General features: G+C 41.6%; 1 protein-coding gene across 3 annotated transcripts in view; it reads left to right on the top strand.

Moving 5' to 3' along the window:
- The window catches only part of cux1b (cut-like homeobox 1b), a 62,574-nt gene extending 48,235 nt beyond the window's left edge, over nucleotides 1–14,339 (top strand). Inside the window, exons 15-22 of one of the 3 annotated variants that reach the window (XM_053320730.1) lie at nucleotides 10,027–10,230; nucleotides 11,382–11,494; nucleotides 11,628–11,744; nucleotides 11,897–11,980; nucleotides 12,559–12,615; nucleotides 12,713–12,793; nucleotides 12,869–12,933; nucleotides 13,252–14,339. In XM_053320730.1, the coding sequence (XP_053176705.1) occupies nucleotides 10,027–10,230; nucleotides 11,382–11,494; nucleotides 11,628–11,744; nucleotides 11,897–11,980; nucleotides 12,559–12,615; nucleotides 12,713–12,793; nucleotides 12,869–12,933; nucleotides 13,252–13,300 (770 nt within the window). In that variant the 3' untranslated portion in view covers nucleotides 13,301–14,339. Of the gene's footprint in view, nucleotides 1–10; nucleotides 153–816; nucleotides 1,108–1,255; nucleotides 1,445–3,045; nucleotides 3,311–3,710; nucleotides 7,993–10,026; nucleotides 10,231–11,381; nucleotides 11,495–11,627; nucleotides 11,745–11,896; nucleotides 11,981–12,558; nucleotides 12,616–12,712; nucleotides 12,794–12,868; nucleotides 12,934–13,251 lie in introns of those variants that run through there. The other 2 variants (XM_053320729.1, XM_053320728.1) reach the window with 2 other exon arrangements.
- The last annotated feature ends 496 nt before the right edge of the window (nucleotides 14,340–14,835 follow it).

The raw sequence follows: 14,835 nt of genomic DNA, 5'->3' as shown, positions 1-14,835 counted from the left end.
TGTGTTTTAGGGAATATTGAGTGACAGTCTGTCTCGACACAAACCGTGGAACAAGCTGAACCAGAGGAGCAGGGAGCCATACCTCCGCATGCAGCCATGGCTCAATGGAGACCAGGGGCAAAACTCACACATCCAGCAAGCTCAGAACCAAGGTAAACAGATCACATGCACATACGCGCTTCAGCACATCGAGTATATGGATTCACACAACCAGGCTCCTTCGGCTAGAGCATTACTCTGAAAGCCTGATTAGAGCTAGTGGCTAGTTGTTACTGTCAGTCTGTCACTCATCCCTCTCTCCCCCCCTCCCTCTCTCCTACCCCCTCCACCCCCCTGTCCCTACTCCTCCCACCATCCCCCCATCCCCAGTGCTGTGGCAGTGTCAGCCAGCAAGCTGCTGGTTTGTCATGTCATAGACAAGTTAGTGTTGCAGCGCCAGATGGCAGCTCTGTGCGTGTGTGTGTTTGTGTGTGCGTGCGTGTGCGTGTCTCTCTTTCTCTCTGGGGGTGTAAACAGCAGCTAATGTACACTGACAGCTCCTCATGACTGCTCTCTTCCAGCCTGCTGAGCTGCACAGCAGTACTACACAGACAGAGACAGGGAGATGAAGGAATAGGAGGAGAAAGCCAAAAAAGCTTCAAACTGAAAACTTAAGCACCTTTGCTGTTTGTTTAACAGGAATTAAATTAGTTGATGTAGTATGAATGAAGTCCTTCCCAAACCCAGCAGGGAGAGGAGATGAAACTCTTGTTTTCTCACATAGTAACATGTCTCCTAACCTGCATGATCTTGCTTGCCCTGTCTGTTCTCCTTAAGCAGAGGGTACTCCCAAGACATCAGCAAGCTGCAGCCCTGCTCCAGAGTCGCCCCTCAGTTCAGCTGAGGAGTCTGTCAACGGTCTAACAGGCGATCCGCTCGCTTCACAGTCCTCCGGTCTCAAAACTCATTCTGAGGATCCCTCAGGTGGGGAGTCTCAGCCCGGCACCCCGCTGCCTCTGCCTGGTCACTCGGGTCTCAGCATCCAGGAGATGGTTGCAATGTCTCCTGAGCTTGATACTTACGCCATCACTAAGAAGGTTAAGGAGGTGCTGACTGATAATAACCTTGGTAAGTAATGCAGCAATGTGCCGTTTGGTTGCTCCCTCCCTTTTCCGTCTCCTTCTCATTGATTTATTCGTTGTAACTTTGGCACAGCCAACGATTCAGTTTCCTGTTTCCTGAAAATGACCGTTTCTCTTGTCTCTTTCCTAATCAGGTCAGCGTTTGTTTGGGGAGACTATCCTGGGTCTGACTCAGGGTTCTGTCTCAGACCTGCTGGCCAGGCCCAAACCCTGGCACAAGCTCAGTCTGAAGGGCAGGGAGCCCTTCGTCCGCATGCAGCTCTGGCTCCAAGACCCACACAGTGTGGAGAAACTCATGGACATGAAACGCTTGGAGAAGAAAGGTGTGTAGTGCAAGCTCAGTGAGGAGAAATAAATGCACACTATAGACCAGCATGCCATCAGACATGAAAAACAAAAGACTGACAGAAGAACCTTCATGGCATGTGCTTAAGCATGCATTTATTTTATGAATACACTCATATAAAAACACAAGCAGCAGCCTTTGAATTACACATGCACATCTGCACACACAATATCCTTTGTGCAGGACAGCAGAGCATGTTGTGCAGATCACAGTCATCTTGGTGTGATGTCAGTACCAATCAGGACTGCAGACATCACATACTGTATTAGATGTGACAGCTCGGGGACTGCCGGGGGCCTGCTTACTCACAGTCATCAGCACTCCTCTTCATCATCGTCATCATCATAATAATCATCAGTGTCTATAAGCTTGTATTTTTATCATTTGTTCGCCTATAGCCCACTCTATCACTCCATCATTCTGTTTTCTCCTTCTGTTTGCATGATGCGTTAAAGAATCAGCAAAGCCAACAGGCCTCCTAATGGCCTCAGTGACCCCCTGACTGCCCACTTGAAGCCCTCTCTGTGGAAACAGGGTACACATATTTGAGCCTGCCAGTAGGCACAAGCATCCAGGATCGGTTTACCCTCCTGATATCGCAAACTACACACAAGGGCAAAAAACATAACCGACCTCACGCCAGTGTGTTTTGGGGGGTGGACGAGTGGGGTTACTCTCCATTCAACTTCATTTTAGATTATTGACCCCAAAGTAATGCATCCAAATAGCAACGAGGGAATAGTCCTGGCCAACAGCAGAGCCCAGAGGAAAGACATGGACCTAGTCTAGAGTAACCACATTTGACCTCTCACCCTCGTGGTACAAGCCTGCGAGGTAGCACACAACTTTCAGAGTGGTCTAACCTTGCTCTGAGCGTTTTTTTCCCCCTGCAACACTAATATATCTCGCAGCATGTATTGGGGTTGAGAAAATGTCAACCTCAATGCGTAGCTGCCATGAGCTGTTCATTTTCAGCCGTTGGTGCCCGAAGTGAATGGTGCTACTTGTTTGCTATAAAATGGAAGAGATGCTTTCATTGTTAGGATTTGTGAGAAAGACTATAGCACCCCCTAGTGTCATTTACTGACACCGACAGGATTCTGTTTCGCAGCACTGTCAGATGCACAGTAAGATTAAACATTTCCAGGTGGCATGCATTTGTCAGAGATGAAATATTCACTGTGATGATGTGCTGCTGACTAATACACACTGACCCACGCCTTTAGACTTTTTGTGACCCTCCTGCGGTCTACTAAGCACTGAAATCGAGCCCAGGACACTTGTGTTGACGCTAATAACAATAGAGGCAAAATATATATATATTGCTTGACAAATTGCATGCACATCTGTGAAGATACCAGCCTCCGTTTCCTACATCAAGTTTGAATGAATTGACTAAAATAGGATATTTTAATGTAGATCACCAGCCTGCTATATATATAATTTTATCATTGAAATTCTCAATACTTGTTTATTACATAAATGTGTTTTCTACTGACCTTCTTGTTTTTTCTCAATACTTGTTTATTACATAAATGTGTTTTTTACTGACCACCTTGTTTTTTTGTGACTGTTCAGCTTACATGAAGAGGCGGCTGAGCTCCTTGAGTGATAACCATTCTGTGGACGCGGCTTTAATCGGGCAAGATTATGTCCAGGGCTCCCAGAGCCCAGGACAGCAGCATCTGAAGAAGCCCAGGGTGGTGTTGGGCCCTGAGGAGAAGGAGGCCCTGAAAAGGGCGTACCAGCAGAAGCCCTATCCCTCCCCCAAAACCATTGAGGAGCTAGCCTCCCAGCTTAACCTGAAGACCAGTACTGTCATCAACTGGTTCCATAATTATAGGTCAGCATTTGGGATGAATTACACCATTACATTGTCCTCTAGTGTTAGCTGTAAAAGCTGAGTAAGACAGGACTGTTCTTTAAAGGCGATTTGATGTCATTGGTGTTAGTCTAACTTACATGACAGCTATTGTGTTTCTATACAAAAATAGCTTTGATGCAGTTTATTACTTCACTTTGTTAAATTCAATTCCTACTCTATTATCTTTTTGCTTTTGAGAAATCTTGTTGTATTGTTAAATGTCTTAAAAATTACCACAACCAGCATGGCCTTCAGTTACCAGCCTGTTCCCCTTATGAGGACAGCAGTACACAGTATTTCCAGTGTTAGGATGTGTTATTTCTGACAAATTGAATTTCAGGATTTGAGTAGCGTGACTGAACTCATGTGTCTCTACCAGGTCACGTATCCGGCGAGAGCTCTTCATAGAGGAGATCCAGGCAGCTGGAGGGATGGGGCCTGGCAGTGAGGGGGGCTCCCCTTCTCTCCGCGGGTCCAAATCAGGAGAGGGGGACAGCTGTGATGGGACAGAATCTGAGGGCACAGTGGAGACACGCCAGGGACTGGGCATCGGCCTGGAGGATCACAGAGGAGCATGCAAAGACCACGACATGGAGGCTGAGTCTGAGGCAGGGGGCTCTAATAACTCCCCTGCTCAGATAGACTGCACCACCTCAGGCCTAGCCGGGCCAGGCTCCAGCTGTGGACAGGGAGGACTGGGGCTCTTCAGCCTCACAGAGGCATCCTCCAGTAGCTCTGCCTCTAGTACTAACATCCCATCCTCTGGCCCAGCCAGAAACCCCAGGGACAACAATCTGCGCAAGAAGAAAGCAGCCAATCTCAATAACATCATCCACAGGCTGGAGAAGGCTGCCAGCAAAGAGGATCCCTCAGAGTGGGAGTTCTAGCTCCCCCTGACCATCCTTCATCCCTCTTGTCTCATAACCTCACGACCTCTAACCTTGGACCCCTCCTGCTCTGTTCCAGTTGGAGAGTGGACACAGCCAAAGTCAAGCTCAGCAGCCATTTTTATTACATAGAAGCTTTCCGGAAAGAGGAAAGAAACAAAGAGTGGTTGGCAAAACCCTTAAAAGAAGATTTACTGAATACCTAGAAGAACAAAATAAGAGAACTTAAGTGTCTCTCCTTTTTTTTTAACTGAGTTTTGTTTTTGTACTGAGAAAAGCACTTAGCCGTCCTGCTGGCCTCCGGCCCTGCTGTACCTCCCCCTATCACCAGCCACTGGTGCACCAGACTGGTTAGTCCTGAGCTGGGGTCTGACCCACAGCTGGGGTTGAAACCTGGACTCAGTAACACAGGCAAGGCCTGACACAGCAGCTGTCACAGTGATAGACACTGATAGATGATAGATAGAGACAGGAACTCTCTTACAAGAACTCTCACTTTCTTAAAGGAGATTTTTTCCGCTCTTCTTCTCACCTCCCAAGTGTCCACAAACCTCCCCTCACTCAGTGAGACGCCTCATTTTTCACACTGTAGAGTGACTGTTACAAACCCTTTGCCTTTTTCACTCACTGCGTGTGTGTGTGTATGCGTGTTTGTATGTTAGGGGTTGTGTCAGTGTGCACCTGTTTGTGTGTGTGTGTGTGTGTGTGTGCACGTGTGAACGTGTGTGTGTGTATACACACAAAGTGGTGTGTGTGTGTGTGTGTGTGTGTGTATGTGTGTGTTCTCTTCTCAATGGCAGCATGTTTTCTTTTTATCTCACTCCTACACTCTTAAGAGGGTAGTGGAAGGCCTGCCGGCTGAGCTGCCATGGTTACTGATGTAAGAAAGATAAACTTTGACCTGTTGTGTCCCATATCCTATCCTGCTGACAGCCATGTGATGGCCAGAAGGATCTCTTAATTCCTCACAAACACACGCACTCATCTGAAGAGGAAGGAAGGAAGGAACCCTCTTTTTGCCTCCTTAAACCCTTCTTTTAAGGATGAAGGATGATCTCTTTTTTTGATATTGCAATTTGGTTGCCAATAAGAGATTGCACAGTCTATTGACTCTAAAGAGTACAAAATAGGGAATTTTAGGAAGCATTTTTAATTAGTACAAAATAAGAAACGAAAATAAGAGAATAATGAGTTACTGTTTTAAAAAAAACGAATTAGAATGGAATAATGTTGCATTGTTGAAATACGATACAATGAATTCACGTAGTACTGTAGCTGTCTGACATGGTGATACTATACGTGTCTCTTGTTGTTTTTAGGTTGTGCACGTCACAGCTTTACCCAGCACTGGACCTGCTGGGTGTTTGTGTGTCTGCACCACCAACTAATTTTCTCTGTTCACAAACACACATCTTTTTATAGGCCAAAATCAGGAAGAGTGTGTGTGTGTGTGTGTTTGTTTGTCTGTCTGTGTGTGTGTGTTTGTGTGTCTCGTGTGCATTTGTACTTGCCTGCATGTAAGTCAGGGTCGAGGTCAATTCACTCCGAATTAAATTAAAGATTAAATTGAAATGTAATTCTTGACTTAAAAAAAAAAAGGGCGAATGAATTGCAATGTACAGTGTTTGATTAATCTGTACTTCCTGTTGATCGCCATGAAAGTGAATTCACCCCAACCCTGGTGTGAGTAGTTACCACTCTCCTCCAGTCTATCCTGTATCCAGGGATATAAGTCTTTTGCATTGAATTCTACTGTATACACTACAAAATTATAAGGCATATCACTTCCTCCCTGTCCCACACAAGCCCTCAGTGCCTGTCAGCCCACTGCCTCCCCTTTGTGTGTGTGTGCGTGTGTGTGTGTGTGTGTGTGCGTGTGTGTGTGTGTGTGTGTGTGTGTGTGTGTGTGTGTTTGCGTGGTTGCATGTACACGTATGCCAGTCAATACATGCGTGTGCACAAGCGTGTGCGTTTGAGGAGTGTTCAGTGTTTCCAATGAGTGGGGTCATATTTCGTATCTACTTGCACACACTACTAGTGCACAACTGACACCCTTCTTTTTAAGCTGTTTGATGCGTTACCATTACATTAATCTTCTCACAAAGTAGTGTAATACTATGATTTACTGTAGCTTGGTTTTATTGCTATTTTGCATTTATAGTTTGGTTTTTATTCTGCTTATTTATAGGTGCTGTATTTTTCATTTAATGTCTTATCATTTGAGTTGTCTATTTTTTAAGGGATTATACTGTTCCTGAGGGCAAGTAACATTTTTATTAGACGTATAGACTGCCGGCAGTATTGGTTAATATTTACAAAGATGTACTAGTTCTCATTTGTTTGTATATTCATGAATCCTAAAGTTTAGTGTCATTTCAATAGCTTTGAAAAATGTGTTTGCTTCAGTTCATGCTCCCGTAAGCATAAAGCTTTTACCACAACAGTTATGCTCTTAAATTGCTAGCTAGAGAATCAAAGGACATATCAAGATCGGTGAATATATGATAGCATATCTCTTTTCCTGTTTTCTATCTCCAATAATGTTTTTTTTTGTTTGTTTTGTTTTTTTTGTTCGGCTGTTTCTTGGGCAAGCCCAACACTAACGCTCGGCAGGGCATGCAGCTTCTTTTAGATAGATTTCGCCCACTCGTTAATCACATCAACATAATTATCAGGTCCAAATGTATACACTTTGTCAAATAGGTCAAATGAAATTACCTAAACTTGAGAATACATGTTAACTTGACAGAGGTCATATCTGCCAAATTGAGATTAGAGAAGTGTACCAGCTAGCAGGTGTGCTATGCCAGATTGAACAGATAGCCAGCCTATGATTATGCAGAATTTCTATAGCAGTCCATAGCAAAGCACTTATTAGGATCTTTTTTGAAGACTTAACCTAGGACAGGGTCTGCAAACACTACAACACGAGTACGATCCCAGGATCCTGGGAAATGTATGCCTTTTTTAAAAAAGTGGTTGTGAACCAAGCACAGACTCTCATCCGCATGCTAACACTAAAATTCAAGTATAAAATAGCTCAATCCATGTTTTCTATATGATGAACTGTATTCTTATACAGTAAGCCCCGTATTTCAAACTGCAGATAACTCTGTGACAGAACGGGCCATTGTCCTGTACAGTTGTAGATATTATCAGTAACCACCTGTTTTGGTCCCAATCCAGTCCATCCTTAAACCTCCCCTTTCCCTTGAATGTACATCCAGACATATTGGCGGCCTGTCAAAAGATACTGATAACCTCATTGCACTGCATTAAGATTCATTAGTTAAAATTGGATTTTCTAATGTATCTAGCAATTGTAAAATTCCTCAAACATTGGCTCTTCCTGTGGATGACAGATGTAAAACATCTGTCTCTCTGCAGAATACTGCCTTCTTTTGGACTGCTTGGACTGGACAACCACAGTATGTTTTATGGTGATGAATAGCTACTGTAAAGTATAAGCACTTAACCCATTAGCCATTTTATAGCCAGATCCATCAACTCACCTGAACCATGTGAGATCATCAGATTTGTGCCTTTAACTGCCAAGCAGGGCACCAAACTAGTGATGTCATTAGATGTTGACGATTTCACCTAATTTCTTCATAATATTTCCCACATCCTGATCCAGAATTTATTTCTCATACACCTCATGTTGGTACTTAAAAGTTGACTTTTCTCAGCTCTCTTGAGAGGGTTGTACACTGTTTAATTGCTGGAGTGCAGTGAAACGGTTAAAAAGAGAAAAAAAAGAAAAAAAAAGAGAAAGAGAGGATGAACGAACTTGTGTATTCTTATGACTGACCTGCAGACGTGTTTGGGTCCGGGTCTTATTTCAGACAGATGTTTTCCCACAATGCATTTCTTACGTTGTACATACCTTACTAGCAGCGAAAGGCCAGAGCATTGAATGAAGGAGGAAGCATGCAGAAACAGCGTACACTGTAATAACACTGAATTTATTCATAGGGCATTTTGTATTTTTCTGTTTGTGTCAGGTTTGCTGTGACATTAATAACGGCACTACAGGTATTGATAATGACGTGTGCCAATTCTAATGGTTATTTGGAAAAGAGACGTGTAAATACAGTCGATCAAGTAGCTATTGATTCACTATTGTCACAGTATGCTTTTGTTTGAAGGCAGGAGGAGAGAAGGGACGATTCAGGACTTTTCCATGATCCACAGATATTTTTCTACAAATTTAAATCAGATGATTCTATACACTGTTGAATAACATTGTAAAGGTGTAACAGATGCTGTATATCATATCATGTTTTCTGAAGTCGTAAAGCTTTACTGTATGATCTGTTGAAGTAGTGGTTATTCATTTGACATATTAGTTGTAATGGAAGCCCGAACAGCAGCACTGGTCACCATATTCAGGAAAAAAAAAAGAAAGAAAGAAAGAAAAACCTCAGATGTTTTTTGTAATACTTTTAGAATATATCTTATGAAGTGGGTTTTGTAAGGAAACACTTTCCGAATCAGTGGTGCTGTATGCATAGCACACTCAGTAGTACATACACACACAATACAGCACAATACACTCATCCTTTAAACCCCCCTCCCCACCCCTCCACTTTACTTGCGTGCTTTTTGTTGTTTTTTTTGTTTTTTTCTTCAATCACCTCTCACATTGGCTTCAGCATATTTTAAGTCTTAAGCCATTTCTTCATATATCTTCTCAATTTATTTTCACGCTTAACTGTACAATTAACACCCAGAGATCAACTCTGGAAAAATAAACATTTCAACGATAACTCGCAAGACTTAAGAGGAAGCAAAAAGCCAAATAGTGAAGTAGTTATCCACCTCTGTTGAAAGGTTGCTGACAGTTTTTCTGTATGTTGCTACCTAGTGTCGTCGCTTCAGTTCACCCATAGCTTAAACCACAGTGTAGTCTGACAACCAAATGACCTGGGGAGATCTTCACCCCCCGCTTTGGAAAGCTTTAAGATGCTTGTTGAGACTTTAGCAAGTTCAGAGTGTTTTTAGATGATTTTCCAACCTGTCATCAACAACGTGGAAGTAATAACTCTCATAACTTTTCCCACTGCTTCTTTTGCGAGTGTGTGTGCGCATACGTGTGTGTGTGTTGTAGTACAAAAGGCTGCATGACTGTAAAGGGATGGTTAAGATGCTTTTTTGAAAGTTGTTTCCCCCTCCCCCTAGCACTTCTGTCACTCCTGAGATGCTTTTATTCTCCTTTGGGGTCTCCCTCCCTTTCGTTTTTCCTCATGTATCATTGTTTCTTTATCTTTCTATTTACTAAACGTATCATGTTGTTTGTTCTCAGCACTGTAAAACAGTCCCTTCTACAACATTGAAAAGCAATATCACTGTATGAAACGTTCACAATGTATTTGTTATGATTGACATTTGATTCATCATCATTATTATTCACATGCACCCTAGGTGTGATAATTGAAGTAAATCTCTTTTATACAAATACTAAAAGTGTGCTGTGGTAGTTTTTTGTTTTTTTTGTTTCTTGTTGGAAATGTATTGTTGTTGACATGTGGATTGTTCTGTGAAATAAGTATTCTCAGAGAAAGAGGTCTGTTCAGGTGGTTAGAAAAACAGGAAAGGCTCAGAAAGTAAGAATTTGGGGCATAAAAAGGGAATCTAAAGAATCTAAAAGGGGTTTTCAGAGATGTTTGGGGGATATTGGACTGCTTCTGCCATTTACAGCTGCCACAGGTGAGTCCTTTTGAGAGTCATACATCTAAATAAATCTAAAGACAAATGATGAATTTGAATGAAAAGTAATCTTTGTTTCCTCTCTGCCCTCCTCGACAGGCCGCTACACAGAGCTGCAGGTGGAGTTTTCAGCTGCCGTGCGGACCAGTGCGGAGCAGAAGGAGCTCATCTTAAAGCTGGAGCATGACTTGAGCACCATCCAGGCCATGTCCTCCCTGCCACGCCCAGATGCAGACGGCTCTGAGGTCGGCAACATGGGGAACATCCCAGACCCGATCAAAGAGGCCACTGCGATGTTTGCTGGTACGAATTTACTGAAGTAGAACAAGTGGTCATTGTCTGAATTTAAAAATCCCTGAATACCAATAAGGGAGGGTGTAGATGATTTGGGCAGTGAGGAGGGCTGAATGTTACCATGTTATGTTACTACAACTGCACAGAGAATTTAAGATCTTATTTTATAATTAATTTATACCGCAAGTGTTAATTTTCACACATTCCCCCGATTCACACAATACAAGTGAATTTTTTTTTTTTATTAAATATTCTCTATTAATCAAGAGGTGTTGCTTTCACCTTTTTGAAACATTCATAATTTTTCGTCACACATTATGTGCTGTAATCTAGTTCTGCTTTCTGCTTAAACACTGGCTATGTGGATGTGGTTGGATCACATTTGACCAAATACACTGATAACAAACAAACTCACAACTATCATCAAACTTGGATTCATGCCCCTCCAAACCAGTGAGAAGAGCAAAGACACCTGCATGCAGAAATCATGTCATTTCATGTGAAATAACCTAAATTGTTAACTTGATCAATCATAGTAAGAAGCCCATAGAGAATACATGTTTCATGTTATATTAAACAATACATGTACATTCATATGCTGGTTCAAAGTATTAAGTATGAAAGCAGCATTATCAAGACAAAATAGATAATAAATATTCTGTCCTGAAAGTGCTAATGTTAATTCACATGTATTGCTTTACAAAACTAACATATTCATATTAATTATAATTGTATTCACATTTCAGTTCTGTCCCTCTAAGCTCTCAGTGTGTATTAACTCTGAAACTAAGACAAACCCTCTCAATTAATCAGCCAGCTTTGAAGCTCGTGTGAATATTAGAAAGTTCTGATGGAGGTGGTAGCACATGAATGCAGTGTCAGTCCTCACTGGCACAACAGTGAAAATACTGAAGTCTGACTTGCTGACAGCACAACTTCTCTAATTGAAATGGAGTAAACCTGCTGAGTGGAGGCTCTGCAGGGGGCTTGTCTGTTTAGATACTTCAAACTAGTCTGATTAGAGAGGTTTAAGTGTGCCACTCACTGAGGTGTTCATTACTGTTAGACTGACACTGCCTGGTTTTATAAGTTAATATCCTTGAACATGTATCTTCAAGTCATTAAAATGTTGTTGTATTTGTCCTCTGTGTCATCTCCAGGTTCAGGCGTGGGCCCCCATCCTGAGCTGCCTCAAGGCCAGATGGACTCTCTGCTCTCCATCATCTCCAGCCAAAGGGAGAGGTTCCGCTCCCGCAACCAGGAGCTGGAAGCTGTGAGTCACGATCTCTCTCTCTCACACACACACAGACACACACAGACACACACACACATTCACATGCATTTACACATATTGCATTGTCTTTCTGTAGGAAAACTAATCAATTTGTTTCCTGTGTCCCCTGCAGGAGAACCGCTCCATGCAGCAGACCATGCAGGCTCTGCAGAGCGAGCTGGACAGCCTGAGAGCAGACAACATCAAACTCTACGAGAAAATCAAATTCCTGCAGAGCTACCCTGGAAGAGTGCGTGTGTTTGTGTGTGTGTGTGTGTGTGTGTGTGTGAGACAATTAATGAATGTCAAATTAATGTGCTCTAAATTTGAACTTTTGCTTTGGTGGAAACTGAAGTCTTAAGAGTCCAATCTGTCTGTTGACTCTTCTGTTTTGTGCTGCAGGCTGGAGGTAGTGACGACACAGTGATGCGTTACTCCTCTCAGTACGAGGAGAGACTGGATCCATTTGCCTCCTTCAGCAAGAAGGTACAACACACACATCATCAAATGAGACTCATTGCTATTTTTTGCAGTTTATTCTACTTTTTTCTCATTCTGATAACTGAACAAACGTGGTTGATGTGTCATCTTGTTGACACACTATACAGTTTGATTTCCTACATAATCAAAGGCTAAGTTCTTATTTGTAGACGCACCATTTTTGCACCAACATTCATCCAGAAATAATGTGTGATATAACACACCAGTTTCTGCACCAGTATGTGTTTCCAGTAAGCAGCCAACTGGAAAAAGCTCCATTGCTATTTTTTACTGCGGTCACACAAATGATGATAATGAGCTGCTGCTCATTTTCAGAGCTTTGTCTCAACTCTCTTTTGGAAAACGTTGGAGTAGAGGTAGAGGCTCCGCAGAGAATAATTACACCTCAAAATAACTTGTCAGATGCACTGAAGATTGCAGACAGCCAGTGTGTCAAATGTGAAAGCACCTGAAACAGTTTTTTTTTTAATAGTGAAAAATAATTAAATGGCATACCAAAACATTAGATAAAAAAAACAACATACTTTTTGATGAGGCTTACTATGCTTTTATTTTATTTACAGGAGCGTCAGCGTCGATACCTGAGCCTCAGCCCCTGGGATAAAGCAACTCTGAGCCTGGTAAGCCTCAAACACACACACACACACACACACACACACACACTGCTCATGTGTCGTAACTTCTTGTATAACCCTTCTGGTTTTATTTGTCTCTCAGGGACGTGTGATTCTCTCCAATAAGATGGCCAGGACCATTGCTTTCTTCTACACCTTGTTCCTGCATTGCTTGGTTTTCCTGGTAGGTCTGATGTTAGTGTCTCAGTGTCGTCAGTTTCAGTGAAACAGATCTGACCTGTTCACTGGGGTTTTTCAGGTGTTGTACAAGACCGCTTGGAGCGAGAGTATCGGCAGAGACTGCTCAGCTTTTTGCGCTAAAAAGTGAGTAATGTTTCAAATTTCACTTAATTTATGAACAGATTGTGCAGTTTTTTTTTATCATGGTGACAAACAAGGTGTAGAGCTCACACCTCCAAACAACACTTTTGCAAGTGCTGAATCAAAAATTCACACTAAAGGGAAGAATCAAACAAAAGAGTCATGCATCTTCTTCAGGCATTGTCATTCACAATCTCTGTTAGATCGAAACGTTGCACAATTGAAGTTGTCAGGAGTTACTAGTACAGTGTCTTTTCTATGGTTCTTGCCTTAAGTGTGAGAATTGGCTCCTAATTTTCTCCTTTTCTCTGCCGCTCCTAGGTACCAGGACCATCTCCACCGTTTCCATGAGAACGACCAAAACCTCTAAGCTGTCCCACAGTGACGTCATCACATCCCAGTGAGACGGGGCTGATTAAACATTCAACAGCATGCATGGATAACACTTTAACTTTACTTCTATTTAGGCTCCCTGTGAGATGTAGCTTTGCTTTTGCTCTTGCAGTAGCTAACATCTCCACTAGGGGGCAGCTTTGGGCCGTTAACTGTAAATCAAAGGGGTTCATTGATTCCAAAATGGGTTATTTTACTTTATCCTAATTAAGTTACAATTAATGATAATAATAATAATAATAATGATAAGTTTAGCAAAGACTAACATCTAGATTAACTCAATACTGAAAAAGCAATCATTAATATTTTATGTTGCGTTTGCTGTTGTAGCAAAACTTTAATGAAGTTAAGATTTTATTGTACCAAAGGGACCACCCATTTTTTTCTGACTTAAACTGGAATTAAAATCATTTGGGAATTTATTTAGTTAAGAAGTAGTTGATATAAGATTACAGGTGATTATGGTAAGCAATATTATTTTATATTTGGTTGGAAAGTGCACTATGAAGGTGGTTTACTGAGGAAAAGGTGAGATTATGGTGGTGGAAATTACATAAAGTAGTCATAAGTTTACTTTACATTGATCATAATGATGGATCGGTAAGTATAGCAGTATATCTAAATAAGAAATGAGTTTTTAATGATTTGTGTCTTTAGTGCCGAAATCACCTGGTTACTGTAACGCGCTATTAAAGAGACCATTTGCTTCTCAGCTGATGGATGATACAGATGAGAGCAGTAACACACTAACGGTTACTAAGTGTGAACCCTGATATTCTTTAACATATATTATCTTGCATGTTTAACTACTTATTCAATCATTTTCTGGATGGGTTTGTGGAAAAATTTCAAAATAAAGACTATGCAGTAATTTGTCTTGTGTCATCGACATTTAAACTTTTTGTTTTAGGGTGAATGTTGGGTTCAGTGAGAATAGGTTTACACATTTGAAGTTTTAGTTATTAATGGATAAATTGGATTCATTTTTGTTCCTTACTGTCAACAAATCCCATGAAAAACCCCCAAATAAAGCCTGATTTCACTCATTCCTCATTGCAACAGACCTCCATAATATCAGTTCAGACCTTTATTGTCTCACAAGAGGAGGTTCCTTTTTTGCAGCAAGGCAACATAAAGAAACACAAATACATGAAAAGTGAAATTTCTGGATAAAGAAGAGCAAAGAGCTACACTTTGTAATGTATTAGAATTGAGAGCACTTTATTGCTCCTGGGGCAAATAAAGAGAGGATGGTAGGATGGATTTAGTTTCCTGTGTGATTTAGCCATAACCCATTTCACCCTTGATTTGAATATTTAAATACACATTGTTGTCTATAAACATCTACAAGCCACACAGTCCTTTCAATATTAATGTAAACCTACTCAAATGAAGTTTCAGACATGGCGTTTTGATGTAAGTATCCTTTTTTTTTTCTTTTTTTTTCTCAAATGGAATGAGGTGAAGCAACAATAAGTGTGGAAGTGTCCAAATACTTGCTGTGTGGACTGT

The sequence above is a fragment of the Scomber japonicus genome, chromosome 6 (genome assembly GCF_027409825.1).
Source record: "Scomber japonicus isolate fScoJap1 chromosome 6, fScoJap1.pri, whole genome shotgun sequence".
Classification (NCBI taxonomy): Eukaryota; Metazoa; Chordata; class Actinopteri; order Scombriformes; family Scombridae; genus Scomber; species Scomber japonicus.
The sequence above is the reverse complement of the archived record's forward strand: the minus strand, read 5'-3'. Positions and strand labels throughout refer to the sequence as shown.